Source organism: Manis pentadactyla, chromosome 1 (assembly GCF_030020395.1).
Source record: "Manis pentadactyla isolate mManPen7 chromosome 1, mManPen7.hap1, whole genome shotgun sequence".
Lineage (NCBI taxonomy): Eukaryota > Metazoa > Chordata > Mammalia > Pholidota > Manidae > Manis > Manis pentadactyla.
Window position 1 is genome coordinate 184159733 of NC_080019.1, and position 16706 is coordinate 184176438.

The 16706-nt window shown below is 42.1% G+C and overlaps 1 protein-coding gene across 3 annotated transcripts in view; it reads right to left on the minus strand.

The window, feature by feature from the left end:
* The window catches only part of TIAM1 (TIAM Rac1 associated GEF 1), a 130003-nt gene that overhangs the window by 50559 nt on the left and 62738 nt on the right, over positions 1-16706 (minus strand). For 2 of the 3 annotated variants that reach the window (XM_057503987.1, XM_057503985.1), the window contains exons 10-12: positions 15869-15973; positions 10139-10220; positions 4701-4787 (exon numbers count right to left, since the gene is read on the minus strand). In XM_057503987.1, coding sequence (XP_057359970.1) covers positions 4701-4787; positions 10139-10220; positions 15869-15973 — 274 coding nt within the window. The remainder of the gene's footprint in view (positions 1-4700; positions 4788-10138; positions 10221-15868; positions 15974-16706) is intronic. The other variant, XM_057503988.1, reaches the window with a different exon arrangement.

A 16706-nucleotide genomic window follows, 5' to 3' on the forward strand; every position in this document is an offset into this window, starting at 1 on the left:
TTGCCATAGGCGCCACAGCCCCAGGTGTGGGTGCAAACAGACTGTACTGGTCAGAAGTGATCAGCAGATGATCACGGGGGCCTCAGTTTTGGAAGGGCACATGCGTGTCCTGTCCTAAACGCACTTTTACTCTTTCTTGAATCTGTGCGCTCTAGGCATCTGCCAATTTCTCCTTATAAATACTAACTCTATTGTCCTACCATTTTGGAGGGAAAGAGTAGAAATGCTCTCTGATTAATGCCTGAGATCATTATGTTTTGTACATGCTCAGGCCGCAGTGTGCACGCTCATGCTGAGGTGCACCCGCACCCGTGTGGCACAGCCAGCTAACATCCCTTGATTATTTCCATGAAACCAAAATGCAATGAGTCACCTCTGGCTACAACTGGAGAAGGCTGCATCCCAAACACATATAGAGATGACAGTTTGCAGGACCAAATGTGACCATTTTCTGCCACCCCCAACCCCATCTTAATTACATCAGGACCTTGGGGTAAATATCTTTTGGAAGGTCCCCAGAAAAGCAGCTGTGAACAAGCCCAACCTAGCAGTATAAAAAGTTGTGACTGACCCCAGGACAGTCCAAGTCGGCATTAAAAGAACATTCTAGCAGTTTTAGAGGTTAGGGAAGAACATGAAAGCAAATAAAGTATCCTTTCAACTAGAAGAAGAGAGTCCAATTTTTATTTTATAGACTGATAAGGAAAAACTCCCTTAAAAAAGGAAGTGAGTGACAGGTGAAGGCAAACGATAAATTGTAGAAATGAGAATTTTTTGGCCCCATAAGCAACCATAGATCTCATCCTTGATTCTGCACAAAAAATAACTACAGAGAAGTTCTCACTTCTCAACTTCACTAAGTCACACCCTTGGCCATCTTTATGTAGGTTTCCAAAATACAACTTTCTATCATAAAATACCCCAAGAAACAAACATTAAGGGTAGAAAGGCGATGGGAGAGAAATAAGAATATTTTCTCCATATCAGAGGTGAAATTCTGGGAAGCTAACACTTCCATTTTTAGGTAAAGGATTTTGCCCTCAGGGCATCTGAATTGCAAGTACAAAATTTCTACATGTGAAAAGTAGCTAGGTTTTACTTTTCAAGTCTTCTCTTGGAGACAACCCTTTTGGTTAGCTATTAGATGAATTACTATAAGGAGAAACAGAAAAAAAGACTTAAAAGCTAAAACACCTATGAGGCATTTTTTTTTTTAAAGTTCCGGGTTTACTATGACTGGTGAAACCAGAGTGCACAGCAGGTTGAACGGTGGTTCCCAAGAAGGTACGTCCACGTTCCAGAACCTGAGAATGGGGGGACCTTTTGTGGAAACAGGGTCTTCACAGCTGGAATAGGCAAGGATCTTGGGATAAGATCGTGCCGGATTATCTGATGAGTCCTAAACCCAGTGACATGGGTCCTTGCAAGGGGCACAGAAGAGAGACACAGAAAGAAGAGGGGAAGGCCATGGGCAGAGACAGGAATTAGGCCACCATAACCCAAATTATAGCAGGAGCCAGCAGACGCTGGAAGAGGCAAGAGAGAAGGCTTCCCAAGAGCCTGTGGGGGTAGAATGGCCTCACCCACACCTGGATTTCAAATTTCTTGGCCTCCAGATCTGTGAGAGAATAAACTTCTGTTTTCGCCACTCAGTTTGTGGTACTTTGTTGACAACCCTAGCAAACTAATACAGAGGACCACCTAAGCAAGCCGTTGTCAGGGTAACATGTGCGAGGAGGCAGCCCAGCGCAGTGAGCAGGAAGCACCTCACTGGGGTCCTTCTGTCACCTCCTCACCACGCAACAGCTCTGTGACCCTGGGCATGGTATTCAATCTCTCCCAGCCTCAGTTTCCTCATATGTAAGAAGGACGATGGACTAAATGAGCTTAAACGAAATAGTCCATGTAAAACTCTGAGCACAGCACAAGGCATGCTGAAGATACTCAACAGACACTCACTCTCATTACTGATGTTTGGTACAACGGAAAGGAATGCTTTTCTTTCTAACAGAAAGCCATTACCTGCTCAGAAATAACCCACAGTATTGACCATGTTTAGGTTGGGAAGCTTCCAAGCTGTCTGCAGAAACATGGTACACGTGGCTTTCTCAACTGGACTCTGTCCTGTGTAACTATCAGAAAAGCACTTAGATGACAGCAAAGAAGATGCCAGATCCCAAACTCCCTTGATTCCCAGAGCAGATTGGTGGGCCAAAACAAACATGCCCAAGTTGAACAGAGATAAGTGTAAAATAACACACTTTGGTTCATAAAGTTAATTCTACAAGTGCAGCCAATGCGACAGCCAACTGACATCAGAGGCGGTGGGGGGAGAGGGGGGAGAACAGGGACATTAGCTGTCAGCTCATTACAAGTCAAAGCCCAGGATGGCTAACAAAAATAGATAATTAAAAACCAATCAAAGGCTGAATTAACACACACAGAATATGCAGACCTAATTAGGCTGCCTCCCATCAGACATCCCTGGTCGCACCACATTCTGAGCATAGAAAGAGGTACCTGGGCACCTGGACTGTGTCCACAGGGCAATGAGCAGAGGTGTATGCTGCACTCTAATGTGTGGTAGAAGGATCTGGAAGTGTTGAATACGGAAAAGACTTAGTAGTGACAACATGATGGATATCAAAGGCTGGCTATAAAGAACAGGGCAAAACAGTGGGAGATGAAGGAGGAGGATGTTTTAAAATCAGAGCTGTTCACAAAGAGGCTGCACGGTCCACAGCAAGCTCTCCGTTATCGGGAGGTCTTCACATACAGGCTAGATTCAAAATAAAATACCCCAAATAGCTTTCCTGACACTGCCCTCTACTGGCTGGATGTTGGGGTAATAGTGGTGGCCCAGCCGGACACATGGACATCACTCCTGCATCTGTAGAGAACAGGGCTAAATGGGGCAAGCAGGCTGGAGCAGACAACCATTGTTTTTATCTAACACTAACTAGGGTTCTTGGATTCAAAGAACTAAAACAGGATGTGACTGAAAGCAGGGCAGCCTACTTACCCACCCCATCCCACGCCAGCCGGCACACTCATTATGCTGAAAGAGATAAAAATCAGTCTCTGGGTTTGAAGGGGAACAAACTCTGTCAGCTGTGTTCTTGCTGAGATACAGCTTAGTGAATGTGCCCAACTCTGGCCTCCAGCTGCCTTCGGCCTAGAACATATGGAAGGAAAATCCTCCAACATGAGCAGTGGATAAATGACTTTGACTTTATTTCCTGTTTGCCACACCTTTGCCTCTTCTGTGCACAGTTAAGTCTATGGGTTGTGCATCTCCAGTGCTTACAGCACAGGGTGAAGGAAACTGCAGGGGCAGCTTAAGAGCCAGGGAACAGCCAGAACGAAGCTGTACCAAATCAGGGAAGGAGGTGAGAGAAGCAGGCATCCCATCGTTTTCCCAGCTGCTCCGTTCAGCAGTCCTCTACCAGAACAGACACAAGGCAATACATCTATGCACAGCAGACCAGACAAGTTTGTCTTTTATATTCACTGCGGATTATTTTGCCACAGCCTGCAGGAAGCTAAAATTATCAATAGAAGGAAAAATGAAAGGAAGCCTCCCCAACCTGCCCAATTTGTTTCTGGTGAGTATGGTGCGCTGCACAGTGTGCCCCCAAATTCACGTCTACCTAGAGCAACAGAATGTATCCTTATTTGCAAATAGGGTCTTTGCAGATATAGTTGAGATGACATCACACTGGATTAGGGTGCGCCCTAAATCCAATGACTGGTGTTCTTATAAGAAGGGCACTTAAAACACACAAGGAGAGAAACACACAGGAAGGAAGGCCATGTGACAACAGAGGGAGAAACTGGAGAGACACAGCTACAAGCCAAGCACTGCCAAGGACTGCCAAGAGCTGCCGGCTGCCGCTGGAAGCTAGCAAGAAGCATGGCACAGATTCTTCTCTCAGAGGCCCCAGACGGAAACACCTCTGCCAACACCCTGATTGTGGACTTCTGGCTTCCTGAACTGTACAGGAATAAATTTCTGTTGCTCTTAGTTCCTCAGTTTGTGATGAGTTGTCCTGGTAGCCCTAGGAAACTAACACAGGAAGCAAAAAAATCTAGGTTGAAAAGATTCTCTCCAAATAGGAAGCGGATAGACAGTGGGGGTTTCACAAGAAGTCCAGCCTGCACTCTGAGCCCCTGCGGGGCTGCAGGCAGGAGTGACAGAGAATAGCTCTCTAGGGGGCAGGAAGGCTGGATCCTGAACCCCTGGGTTCTCAACTTCTGCAGACTCCTCCACAAATGGGAGCCACAGAACATCTACTTTTAAGGAGTTTCCTAGGCTCAAGTGCAGGCCAACGGCGGCTCTGACCAGCGTGGACCAAAGCACAGAGGCATCTTCCCACATGTTCTGCTCCAGGAAGACCCCTAGGACCTCCGTACCATCCCAGATGGGGGAAAAGACAACCACTCAAGATTAGAATGGAATTTCCCACTAGGCCATGGAAACGCGCTCAGAATCAAATTTAAAATCCAAGACTGTGATATGTCTTACACACCTGAGCTTACAGACTAGCATCCATGTTCCCTGGAAGGGTTTTTTCAATGAGACAACATTCAGATACTCTTTACAGATGAATCATTTGGGAACATTGTTCTCATCTACCAACTAGAGAAACCCAAAAGGGGAATTTAAGAGACACAGACAGACATGACACTCAGCAACTTACCTTTCTTGGAAGCTAAACCAGTTTCCTTTACACTATTCACGTAGAGCCTTCGAACACCATCTTCCTCCACAGAAGAAAGTGAAAACCCTAGGAAACAGGACAGATGGCAGGGCTCACACCTTCTGAGTGTTTAGCAAACATCAGGAAGTACCTGCTGTGAACTAGGTATATTCAAGGTTTTTGGTTAGAGTTTGCAGCAATTGCTTTTCCTTGTTCATATTGTTTGACAAAGCAGAAAAATGTATTTTTAGATTATTTTCTAAAAGAAGTCACTACTTATTAAAATTAGTATTACCATTACATCTCTCTACAGAGTACCTAACCCATTAACTCAAATGAAAGAAAATTATTTTGTTTTACCTTACTTGCTAATAAATACCATAGTTTTGCCTTTTTTATAGCCTCTACAGCACAAAACAGAAAGATTAGCCTCTCTCATCTGGGTCTCTCTGTTTTTTTCTTTCAGCAAACCCACGTCCTAGGATGTTACAACTGAACACCTATATGGTGTATGTCAATCCATAGGTGGACACTGTTTTAATTTAATAAAATTCTGCAAACAGGGATAACTAGTAACTCACTTTGTGAACCCCAATTCATACTGAAACTTAATGACTTCACATTTTACTAGTATCTGATCGTAACATTATCTTATACTTGTCTGTCCAGGCTTCTAGAGCTCAAAGATCATTAGCTAATTAATCCTGGACTTGGCTTCATCCTTCAGAAAGAAAGGCACAGCAAGGTTCTAAGTAGTCTGGAGAAATTTGGGTGCTCCCAATCCTATGTCTCCACAAGACCCAGTCACCTCTGTTTCTAGACAGTCTCATGTAAAACTCTTCCTTGATAAATTAATGCAGTGTGCACAACCAATACCTACTTTTCCTCAAGATAAAATACTTTGGCAAATACTCCTAAAAGGGCAATTGAAATGAATGTAATTGTAAAGATCTGACATAATCCTGTAATACAGATATCTGTCTGAAGGCTGAAGGCAGAGGTAAAAACAGTGGTCTTAAAAAACAAACAAGCAAATAACAGTAAAACAGAATAATTAATTACAAAACTGGGGCTCAGGGAATCAATTGAGGCATTTCAGGCTGTGTCATAATGAATGTGCTTTTTTGCTCACAGGATCAGGAAACAGATACCCACATGTGGGAGAAACTGCCAACTGCCATCGCCCACGATGGTACCATAACCCCTCAGGCGGCGAACACAAGGCCACGCCCAGAGGACTTTCCAAAGTCTTTGTTTTACTGTCTTATTTTGAACTCCGTTCTTACAGCAACTTGCAACTTTCAGATTACATTCAAGGAGCCCCACTCAAATAAAAATAATTTTATACATGAGCCACTTAAGTGACATTAGCCTTTACACAGGTCTATCTTCATTTCAGTGGAGAACTTTCTTTCATCTGTTAGAATAGATATGGAATCAAAGGTTGTGTACAGGGAAAGATGAAAATAATTTTTTTAAATACAGGCATTTTCTTTCTAAAGTGCTACCATTCCATAAAGCTTTGAGACCAAATTTCTTTTTCTATTAACACTAAAATGAGCATACTAATGTGGGGCCAGGGGGCCAGCCTGAGTGAAAAGAGGATGCCAGGATGGGTGGTGCACTGAGAGCCTGCTGCAAATTGACTTAAGCCAAAGTCAGTGGAGACGGCTGAGCTATCCCTTTGCTTCCCTCCCTCTTTCCATGGCCTTCCTTTTGAAAAATCCAAAGGTAACAATGATGATGGCAGTTGAGTATGAAATCTGCACAGGGCAACTGGGTACCAAGTACGGGTCTGAGAAACAGATCAAACTTCTCAAGTTGGTAGGAAATCTCTGTGATGGGAAAGAGGTCTGAAGACAGAATGGGCAGTAAGCTCCTTTTGAAAGCTCACTCAGAGAGAAGCCAACAGCTCACAAATGTATATAGCATGTTAGCTCTGCACTGGAATTCACACCAGAGGACACCCACTTGGAGCCAGGCTAACCGCACTCAGAAAGACAGCTCTCCCACACTCAGCTGCACAGCAGACACTACCACAGGGACTCAGAGTCCTAGGGGGAAGCCTCCATTCAAGAGGCTGATAATCTGCACACTAGGGGTGGGAGGAATTAAGCCATCTCCTAAATTAACAAATATACAGAAAATATTAAATATCTTATTTTGAGGTCAATGAAGAACACATGATTTGAACAGTCAATCAGCAAAGTCAGATTTTTTTTCTTTCAAATAAGATGGCAACTATCTAATTCCCAGAAAACAAAGGTCATACAGCCCACGATGATCACCAACAGAGGGCACAGGGAGTTTCTCAGCGTAAAGCCTATGTAGCCATCCTGTGAGAAGGTTAACATTGCAAAGACAAGGAGGCACCATCTAGTGGCAACTGGAATAATGCTCTTGAGAATGAAAGAGCTGATCAAAACGAAGAGAAGAAACCAAAAAGACAAACTCATACGATGAACAACTGGAAATTCTCTCATACTGAAAATCATGACCTAAGAAGAATCATGACAACACAGTAAACAAGAGAAGTTCTCAAAAACAGATTCCAGGACAGGGTGAAATTCAGAAAATGAGACAAGCGTATTGACCTATGACATTAACAGTACACATGATCACAACTCTAACAGTGTCCTAAGTCCCCAGAGAAACAGGAATGCTCTGTTGCTGCAATGATGCACCCTTCTACCTCCAGGCTTAGTCTGTCACCTATCTGCACTAACTTCGACAATAAGGTGTGAGAGCCACCTACAGGCTGGGGTGGAAGGAAGGTGCAGGAGAGAGAAAGTAATCAAAGGTTGTCTTTCCATATGTTCAGTCAGTTGGAAAATTAAGTCATATTTTCCTCCCTAAAATATTCTAAAATAGAAGGCAGCAGGTCATACGAAGTTTGTTTGGGTTGATGTGTAGTAGTAACTCTGACATGTACTGAACTTGATATACAGCAGGAAGCCACACTTTAGTAGGTGCTGATGTTAGGTATAAATTGGGCAGAGTTCAGAATCCTTGGTAGCTTCTGAGGTCAGAGGCAACCAGGTCTCTTAGAATTGGAAGGCTCTGACTTCTCAACCAGCACTCTGTTGGAATAACTTAGGCCAGCTGGGCATGAGAATATGTGGCATAGCTGAGGGATCAGCCATGCATGCACCCAGGATTTCCAAAGGCAAGTCCAGGAACTGGTCCCAACAGTTTGCTACTATCAGCCATGCACAGACAGCAACTGAGACTAAGCAGTGGGACTAGCCAGTTGACACCGCTACATCTCCAAGCATGGGATTTTGTAGAAGCAGTGGTGACCCACGACATACTGGAAATTAAAACAGAACAAAAAAATCCTGCTGTTTCTTGTCAGGTAGTTTGAGAAGCACCACTGACAGCACTTTCTAGGTTGATGCCTGATGCTCCCTCACACTTTCACTGGGGAAATGTCAGTGGATTTTGTGAGCTTCTCAGTCACCCTCAATAAAAAATATAGAAAAGTACAGTGGGTTTGTCCCTGGTTTCTATTTCTAAGTCCAAAAATCAGTCAGTCCTAGAATTGGATTCCCAGAGCCTTGAAATTCAGCCCTCTCTTGCTTCTTGCTACAGTTCACCCCTACTCAACAGAAATTTAGGGAACTAAAGAGACAAGAGTGACTGTCACGCCACATCTTACTGTGAAGAACCAGACACTTATTTATAGCCCTGCTACCAATTACGGCTTTAATGACCAAGGTCACGCCTCTGCTGCATAATAAGCTCTTCGTCAACATTTATCCTTCGCTATCAAAAACATCCTCTGGCCTAATGATGACTTGAGTTTTGAGGCCAAGAAGTAAACAGCGTGAAGATGTAATCCAAGTGGTCAGATTTCAAAGTTAGGTTCTCTTCATTAGGCCGAACACTCTAATGAGCTGTCTGAGACAAAGACTGGTTGTCTGTGGGAGAAGGTGCAGAAGGCATCTAGTATCCTGCTGCTCAGTAAAGGACTCGAAGATTCTCAAATGCTAAAAAGCTTAGTAATTTAATCCAAGATAAATCATAAATGAGTGTATATGGCTTTGTGGCTCTTCCTTCCAGCACACAGTAGGACCATGCTTCTCTGCACCCTTGTAGGAAAGTGGGACCGTGGGACTTTCTCAGACAAATGAACTGTGCGTGAGCCAGCACGTAATTCACCCCTTTGCCCCTTCTCCTTCTCTGCCAAGAACCAGATAATGTCCCAGGTGGCAGCTGCTGCAGGCTGGGCCCTGGAGTGAGGACAACATAAAGCAAGAGTCCCAGACAGCCACAAAGGACGCGGGGTGAACATGTGAAATACGTTCCACTGTTGGGAGCCATTAAGCCTTGGTGACTGTCATCACACCAGCGAAACTCACGCTTCCACAGTGAAACAGCACAGGATGGATTTCCCCACGTAGTTTACTCCAGTACTGACTCTATTACTATTCAAGTCAGGAAGTGTAACGTTAAGAAAAGAAAACCAGTCTTAAACATACAAAGGGGTTATATATGGATCTGTGCTGGAGGTAGGCAACTATATAGAAGAGTGTTAACACAGCGGGCCTGACTGCTGTTCTGTGAAAGCTCACAAGTTTGGCCCCTGGCTGGCATCTGGGAACTTGGATTTTGGGAGGGTTCCCAACACCCTCATGGGGCTCACTGTGGCTAAAATTTGTACAATGCAATTTATGTTGAACACCTGCTTTCCTCCTGGGAGTTTGGGGTTTTGGTATATGCTAGGCAGAGGGTGCCTACGTGATCAGCCTCCCAATAAAAACTCTGGGCACTGAGTCCCTAAAAATCTTCCCTACCAGACAATAGTTCACATGCACAGGCACTGCTGTGGCTGGGGGAGTTTAGGACATCCTGTGATGGGGGGGAGGACTCCTGCCAGCTTGCGCCTGGTTTCCTTGTTCACCGCATGTGCCTTTTCCTGTACTGATGCTGCTTTGTAAAGTTTCCCTGTAATAAATCATCATCGTGAACAGGACTATATGCTAAGTCCTGTGGGTCTTCTTAGTGAATGAGCAAACCTAAAGATGGTCTTGGGAACCCCCAACCTAATATCAAAGTAAGTTCCTTTAATGCTATTTGTGGGGGAAGGGGAAATAATACACATATTTAGGGCGGAGGATGTGAAAGGATAATTTCTTCATTCCTAGGTAGGGTATATCAGAATATAAAACAATCTACTCCCAATACATCCATTTCCTTTTTATGACAGTAGAGTCCCAATGATTAAAGTTAGAACATTTAAAGCCAAAGTCTTCGCCATCCCCAGGTAAACATCTCTTTTTTCCTAGTGTGCCTGCTCTACACAGCACAGAAGCCAGATTTGCTATCTGTTTTAAACAGGCCCCAAAGACATTTAACTCAATTGTAAATAAATGCATGTTTACACAGGAATTGCTTTAACTTGAAAAACACCAAAGATCAAAGAAAAATAAACATACCATAATTATCACCGGCTGTATCTGACTTCTCAATCTGGATGTTCTGAGTGACTTTTGGACAAATTTCAATTTCTTTGTAAAGCTGAAAAGTACAAAGAAGAGTTCTAAATAGGATTTCATTATAAATAACTTATTAGGAAAAGTCATCATTTTGTACATCTATTTTTTCATGATTCACACTTAAAAGCAAATTCTAAGCACATCCTGGTCTGCTTATTGAATTGAGTCCATTAAGAGTCAAAATAGAAACTTGTAATTCATATTCCCAAACTTAACTACAGTTTCAATTTCTACATAATTCCTCAACATTAATCTGTATGTCTTTTCTCACTTTACATCTCCTGGAGACCTGAAAAATAATGCTAAAGTAATAAGAAATCTTCAGGAAAAGAAAATTATTAGAATCGGGAAGAGGTTATAAAGACCTTGACATGGGATTCATGGAAACAGGAGAAATCTCCCCTTCCATTCTCTTCTGTTCACATATCATCCTTGCCCAGCAAGTTCACAGGAGTACAAATAGGTAGAGACAAATTAAGCATTCACACAAACAATAAATTAAAGAGGCTATTTCCTTTTAGCCACTGGATTATACCAAATTAGCTGGAAAAGTCAAGCACATAATTAACCAACTCTCTAGAAACCCATGGTCAGCAGAGATAAGAGAACCTTGTAGCTCACATGGCAAAACTTTATTTAAATTAATTTAATTTCCTTGCTATTTCACTTTCTTATGTCTGGACCGACTGTCATGGATAATAACTTTACCATGTGTCTTTGCTTCTCATATTCACTGAGACAACTGTGATCCTAGCACTGAGAGCACCTTCCTAAAGTCATAAGGCCAGAAGAATATGGGAAGCGCAGGGATTTGAACCCAAGCCTCACTGGCTTCAGAGCTGAAGTTCGCTCCACTACACTGTGCCTCCCACAGCACCACCTGGTGGAACTTAGGGGTACCAAAGTAAAGGGGTGCCAAAAATCACTTCTTGGGTAAGCCAAAGGCTATTGTTTCCAAAATTCATGATAAAATTTCCAAAACAAAGGACGTGTCAAAATTCACATGGAATTTAAAAACTATCATTCAATTTTGCAAGGAAAATCTATTTTGAGCCAAGGCCAGTAACAGAAAGATATTCCTTAGCATTAAAGAGAAGTCTTGGTGGCTATCTAAGCTTGCTCCTGTCTTTGACCACACAGTCCTTCATCCAGAAATAATGTAATTCAGGCAGGTAGAAAAGAATTCCAGTCTCCTTCTCTTCACTTTGTTAGGTAGTTGACAGGTGGGAGAGGTGAGTACAAAGCTTAGGATTCAGAAGCCTGGAAAACAGGCTGCTGTAACAGAAAGCCAAGGGGCCGGGGGAACTTGGGGACAGCACCCTTCCTCTAGATCACACTAATTTAATGCAAATGCATTACGTTACGAGCATAACTTAATGTGGTTTTCTTTTTATACTCCACAATGTGTTTCACACAAATTCTGAAATTAGAAACCAGTTATAATACTGACCTTTAGTTCTGAATATAGTCACCAAAGTTATAACAATAAAATTAATGAGATATTTTTTAACACCACAGATGCTCAATAAAATGGTATGAAATGTGTTCAACTAATTTTGAGCCTTACTTTTTCAAATTTCGTTGAGAACCAAACTTTTCCCCTAGGTGGCAGTATATCACTGTTTGTTCCAATCATCTCCGGAAAGTTCCAAATGGTTCTCCACAGATCCAGGGGGAATATAGCCTGGTGAATATTTCCCATTTGTTCACAGTATTACCTCCTACTTTTTTTGTACTTGGTGGGAAAGTCTTCATGACTTTACCAGTCTTAGACAATAACTTAAGTCTGATACAGACAAGGCCCTTTGGCCACAGTCCTTTCTTAGGCTGGTTAGACTCAAATGGGGTTTAAAGAAGAGCAGTAATAAAATATATAAAATATCAAGAAGGGTCTGCACTTTCAAATATATTTTCAATGTAACTACAATATCTGAAACTAGAAATTTTGAAATTTCATTGTTTCATACATAAACATCTTCAATAATAAAGTGGTACACATTCCCTTTATGTTATTTAATCAAAGATGTTGCATGTTTTCTGTCCTTAAAAACCAGATGAAAGATTATTGGACTTTATGAAACAATTTGATTGCCAGGTACTTGAGGTATGATGAAATCACAATGATTTCTTACCGTGTCTCTTGGGTGCCCTGGTCTAAGCCACCCCTGCCCGTCCACTGCCTGAACTCCAGCTCTCAAGCCCCCTGCCTGCTCTCCCAGAACCTTCCCTCAGGCCCCAAGGGCCACTGGCCACATATCAGCCACAGTGTGCCTATTAAAGCAGAAGTCAGATAGCGCCCTTCCTCCCCCGGGGGGTCCCGGTCTCTCCTGGGCCCTCCACGGCCTGTCCTGCCACCCTGCTCCCTCATTTCCTGCATCTCCCTGGCCCCAAGCCCCCTTGCTTACCCTGCCCCCTAACCCTCCCCACTCACAGTAACACCTCCACCACAGCCACCCTTGCCCTGCCAGGCCTTACTCAGCGTTGTTCCCTCAGCCTAGAACACTGCCTTCCAAAATACCTCTAGGACTCCTTCATTCACCTCCCTGTTCAAACACCCTATCTAAAGGAGCACACAATCCACTTCTGGATGCCCCGTCTCCAGCTGTTCGCCCTTTTTCTTCCAAGCTCTTAACATTCCCTGAGATACTGCTCATTTACCTATCTGTCTCCACAAACCTGAATGTAGGTTCCACAAGGAGTGGGGATTTTTCCGTGTGTATCCCAGAGCCTAGAACAGCTACAGTGGTGCCAGGCACATAGTATTTGCTGGGTGAATGAATGAATCAGTTGATCTGTGTTTCTGCAAACTCTTTATGCACACCTGTCATTTTAAGTAAAAGGCACTATATGAGTTTTTTCAAAAGCCAGTGCCTCCATATTCATTATTATTCCATGGATTGGGCCCAACAACCAACTGATCCTGAACAAGTAGCCAAACAGGAATCACTTATATTAGAACATAACCAGCAAAGCAGATGAGTAGATGTTTGACTCCTGGTGGCCATTTACAATACAGAAAATCCCCTGCCCCACCAAATAAACAAACTAAACCTCCCAAAAAAATCTTTAACATCTAGTACACACTTTTGCTAATGACTATCAACCTTACACTAAAGACGGTTTGACAAAACAATGGAGAATAAAATATTTGGGGACAGTCATCTATGAATGAGTCATTTGTAAGGAAACAGCTTTGAACATCTGGGAGTTTCCCATGTCCCTCAAAAATAAAATCAGAGGTGGGCTCTGGAAACGAGTTAACTGTGGATGGGCTGATGTTTGTCCAGTAAGAGACAATAAATTGAAATCTGCAAACTCAGAAAGCATCCAGGAGCACCTTGTGTTCAGAAAGTCCCTGCCTTGGATGACATTATATTCAGCTTCGTGGCCTAAAGCAGGGATTGGAAACCAGGGACCCATGGATAGAATTCAAGAGGCCTGTAAACTTAGATGCTGGAAAAAGAAAAATCCCAAAAAAACAAAAGCAGACTTCTTTATATTCACTCATCTGTAATTGAAACTTAACATTTCCTGTGATCATAAATAAATGCAGGCAAATAACGCAGCAATGTCAGCAGTGCCTATGACCTTGCTACAAATAGAAGTCAGCTATTTTCACATTATAATCTAGTTGTTTATGTTCATCACTACTTTCAAATAGTGGTAGCTATTACATGTACTGCTAGGTTTTGTTATTTAATAAGCCAATAAACAAGCACATGTCTTTTAATTTTTTTAATGTTTTTGATACCTACTTCAACATAATTAGGCCCTATGTAATCCTATATATTTTATTTTATGCAACTTAAAGCATTATTCTGAGAAGAGATCTAGAGGTTTCACCAGGTTGCCAAAGGTATCTTCAGAATAAAAAAGTTAAGAATCTTGCTAAAAATAGAGATGACAGTGAGTAATACTCATTTGCAATCTGAGCAATAAAATGAGCTTCCTTAGGGATCTCTGAGCTGGAGACATTTTGCAGTGGGCAAGAAAGAATATCATGGTCTCTTTGTATGTTAGATTACTTTTTTTTTAAGTTATAATTATAATATGCATACAGCATTGTAGATACAAACAGACTAAGTTTGACACACCTTAGTCTCTTCTACTGGGCAAGACCACACAATGGCCAAGACTTAAAAGTAATAACTGAGTTGATGAAATTTTGAAAGATGTGTCTCAAGCACCTACCATGTGTAAGATTTCTGAGGAACATGGAAGTTGGTTAGGTGTGGTCCCTATCATTTTAGGATATGAAAAGGTCATTAAACCCAAGATGGAAAATATATGATAGAGGATCTAACAGCTATTAATTACAACATAATCGGCAATGCACTTTCCTTTTTTAAGTAAGGAAAGGGGTTTTCTTTTCTCTACTCAGACCATCAAGTCAGGACTTTTCCCCACCTTACAGAAAAAAACAAATCAGCCACTCTGTTAAAAGTCCCCTCTAGCATTAAACTTAGTGATTTAGGTGGTGGTTGAAAACGGACTCCTCATTTTGATCTTCTATTCCACGGCATGGTAACGGTGCTACAGAAGCACACCGTCTCTTATATTTCATTAAAAACCTTTACAAGGGCATGAGGGAACTTTTCAGAATGACAGAAATGTTCTCAATTATGATTGTTGTGGGGGGAAAAAACAGTCTTTGTCTCCATTTGCCAAAACTCAATTGAACTATGTGCTTAGGATTGGTGAGTTTTGTTGTATACAACAGCAAAAAAGTTGATTCGAAACAAAATTCTCTATTCAATTTTAAATCACATTTCCTCTTTTCAAAAAGAGACTCTTTGGGCTTAGATTTTCAGTTCTGCTTTCTATGGTGACACCATCTGAAGTCATACTGCTATCATTCACATTATCCATGGTCCCCAGAGGAATGACTAAGTGCAGAGCGAAGAACAAATTCCAAGATAGAGGCGCCTTGCTCCCAAAATATTTATTTCCTGGAACTGAAAGATGCACCACTTGGCTAATGAAAAGGGAACTTGTCACTATTTTATTACCATAGCAACCATTTAGTGAACATATACCATATGAACCTTATCTCTAATCTTTGCAAAACCCTAGAAATTAAGTATTATCACCTCATTTTTTTTTTTTTGCCAATACTGCACAATTAATACGCAGTAGAGCCATAAAATCTCAGATCTAGTTTAGAACCCAAGTCCCATGATGAAACTCAAACATATATGAAAGTCCCCAGAAATCTATATAAACACAATTACAGAAGGCTTGGACATAAAACATAGATGGCAGCTTTTTTCACCCAACAGGATTCAAACCATCGATTTCAACATGCCAGCAGAAGTCGCACAAAACCAGAGTTAGTGCTGTTTTTCTGACAAGAGTCAGCAGTTTAAAACAAAAGACTGTCAGAGCCTCAAGGAAGGCTAGGAATAATAACGAAAATGCCGTCTGAGAGTCAGCTCTGGATTTCAATTTTTTATGATAGCACGGCGCTGCTCCTCGCATAAGCAAGGTGGCACTTCCACTCTGTGGACAGACCACGGTAAGTAAGGCCGCCCCACGAAATTGAGAGCCCTGAACAAGGCTCATTTGTTTCAGAACTTGTTCCACTTCACCAACCACAATTAGCACAAGCACACATATAACTGATGAATAATCTCCTATAGCATGTACTTGGACAACAGTCGTGAACATTACCAGCTCGTAAACGTCCTCTTCGGGCTTTGGGATGTAGTGCTGCATTTTGTTCTCTACTAGAAATTTCAGGCGCAGGTAATGAGCAGAATGATCCAGTTGATGTGTCTGGGACAAAACAAAGACAAAGAAAAGAAAACACCTGTTCAATGGTAACAAGGAGTCATGAGCTCTTACTGATATTATCATGTATTCCCAAGAATTAATAGAGATCTGTTTACCAGAGGGGGTGTGTAGGGTTCCTCTACTCCTTAAAAGACTTACATCTAAAAACCCAAACTTGAAAATAATTTTCATTGAAATTGTAATAATGATATTCCATGGGTACCTTATGATTCTTTGGAAACAACTGAATCATATCCTCACTTCTGCTTATCTGATTCATTAGGTTCTTTCACACTGGTTTTGCCACAAAACCCACACGACTGGAGGGGGCCCTTGAATGTAATTCCAAACATACGTTAGGTGATGAGAGAAGAAAAGTGACACAAAAAGCCAGGAAATATTCACAGTGATAGAAAAAAGCTGTGCCCAGGCAAATATGTTTGTTTAATCGCATGGGACACAGGGACAGTTGTTAACAGTTCATTTGCAAGCGAGTCAGTGTGAAGACAAGCATCTGGATTTCAGTCTTATTTACATACACCACAAGGGAGGCTCCCAGGGCAGTGCAGGCAGGCAAGTGGCCAACTTGGGAGACGCTCTGAATGACTTGCCCAAAGAAAACAAGTCTAAAATCGTTAAGGATTGAAATTTCCAGGCCTTCCCCTTTGCTCCAGAGTGGGTCGACTGTTTTTTGGTTTTGTTTTTGTTTTCTATCTAGAAAGTGATCCTTGAATTC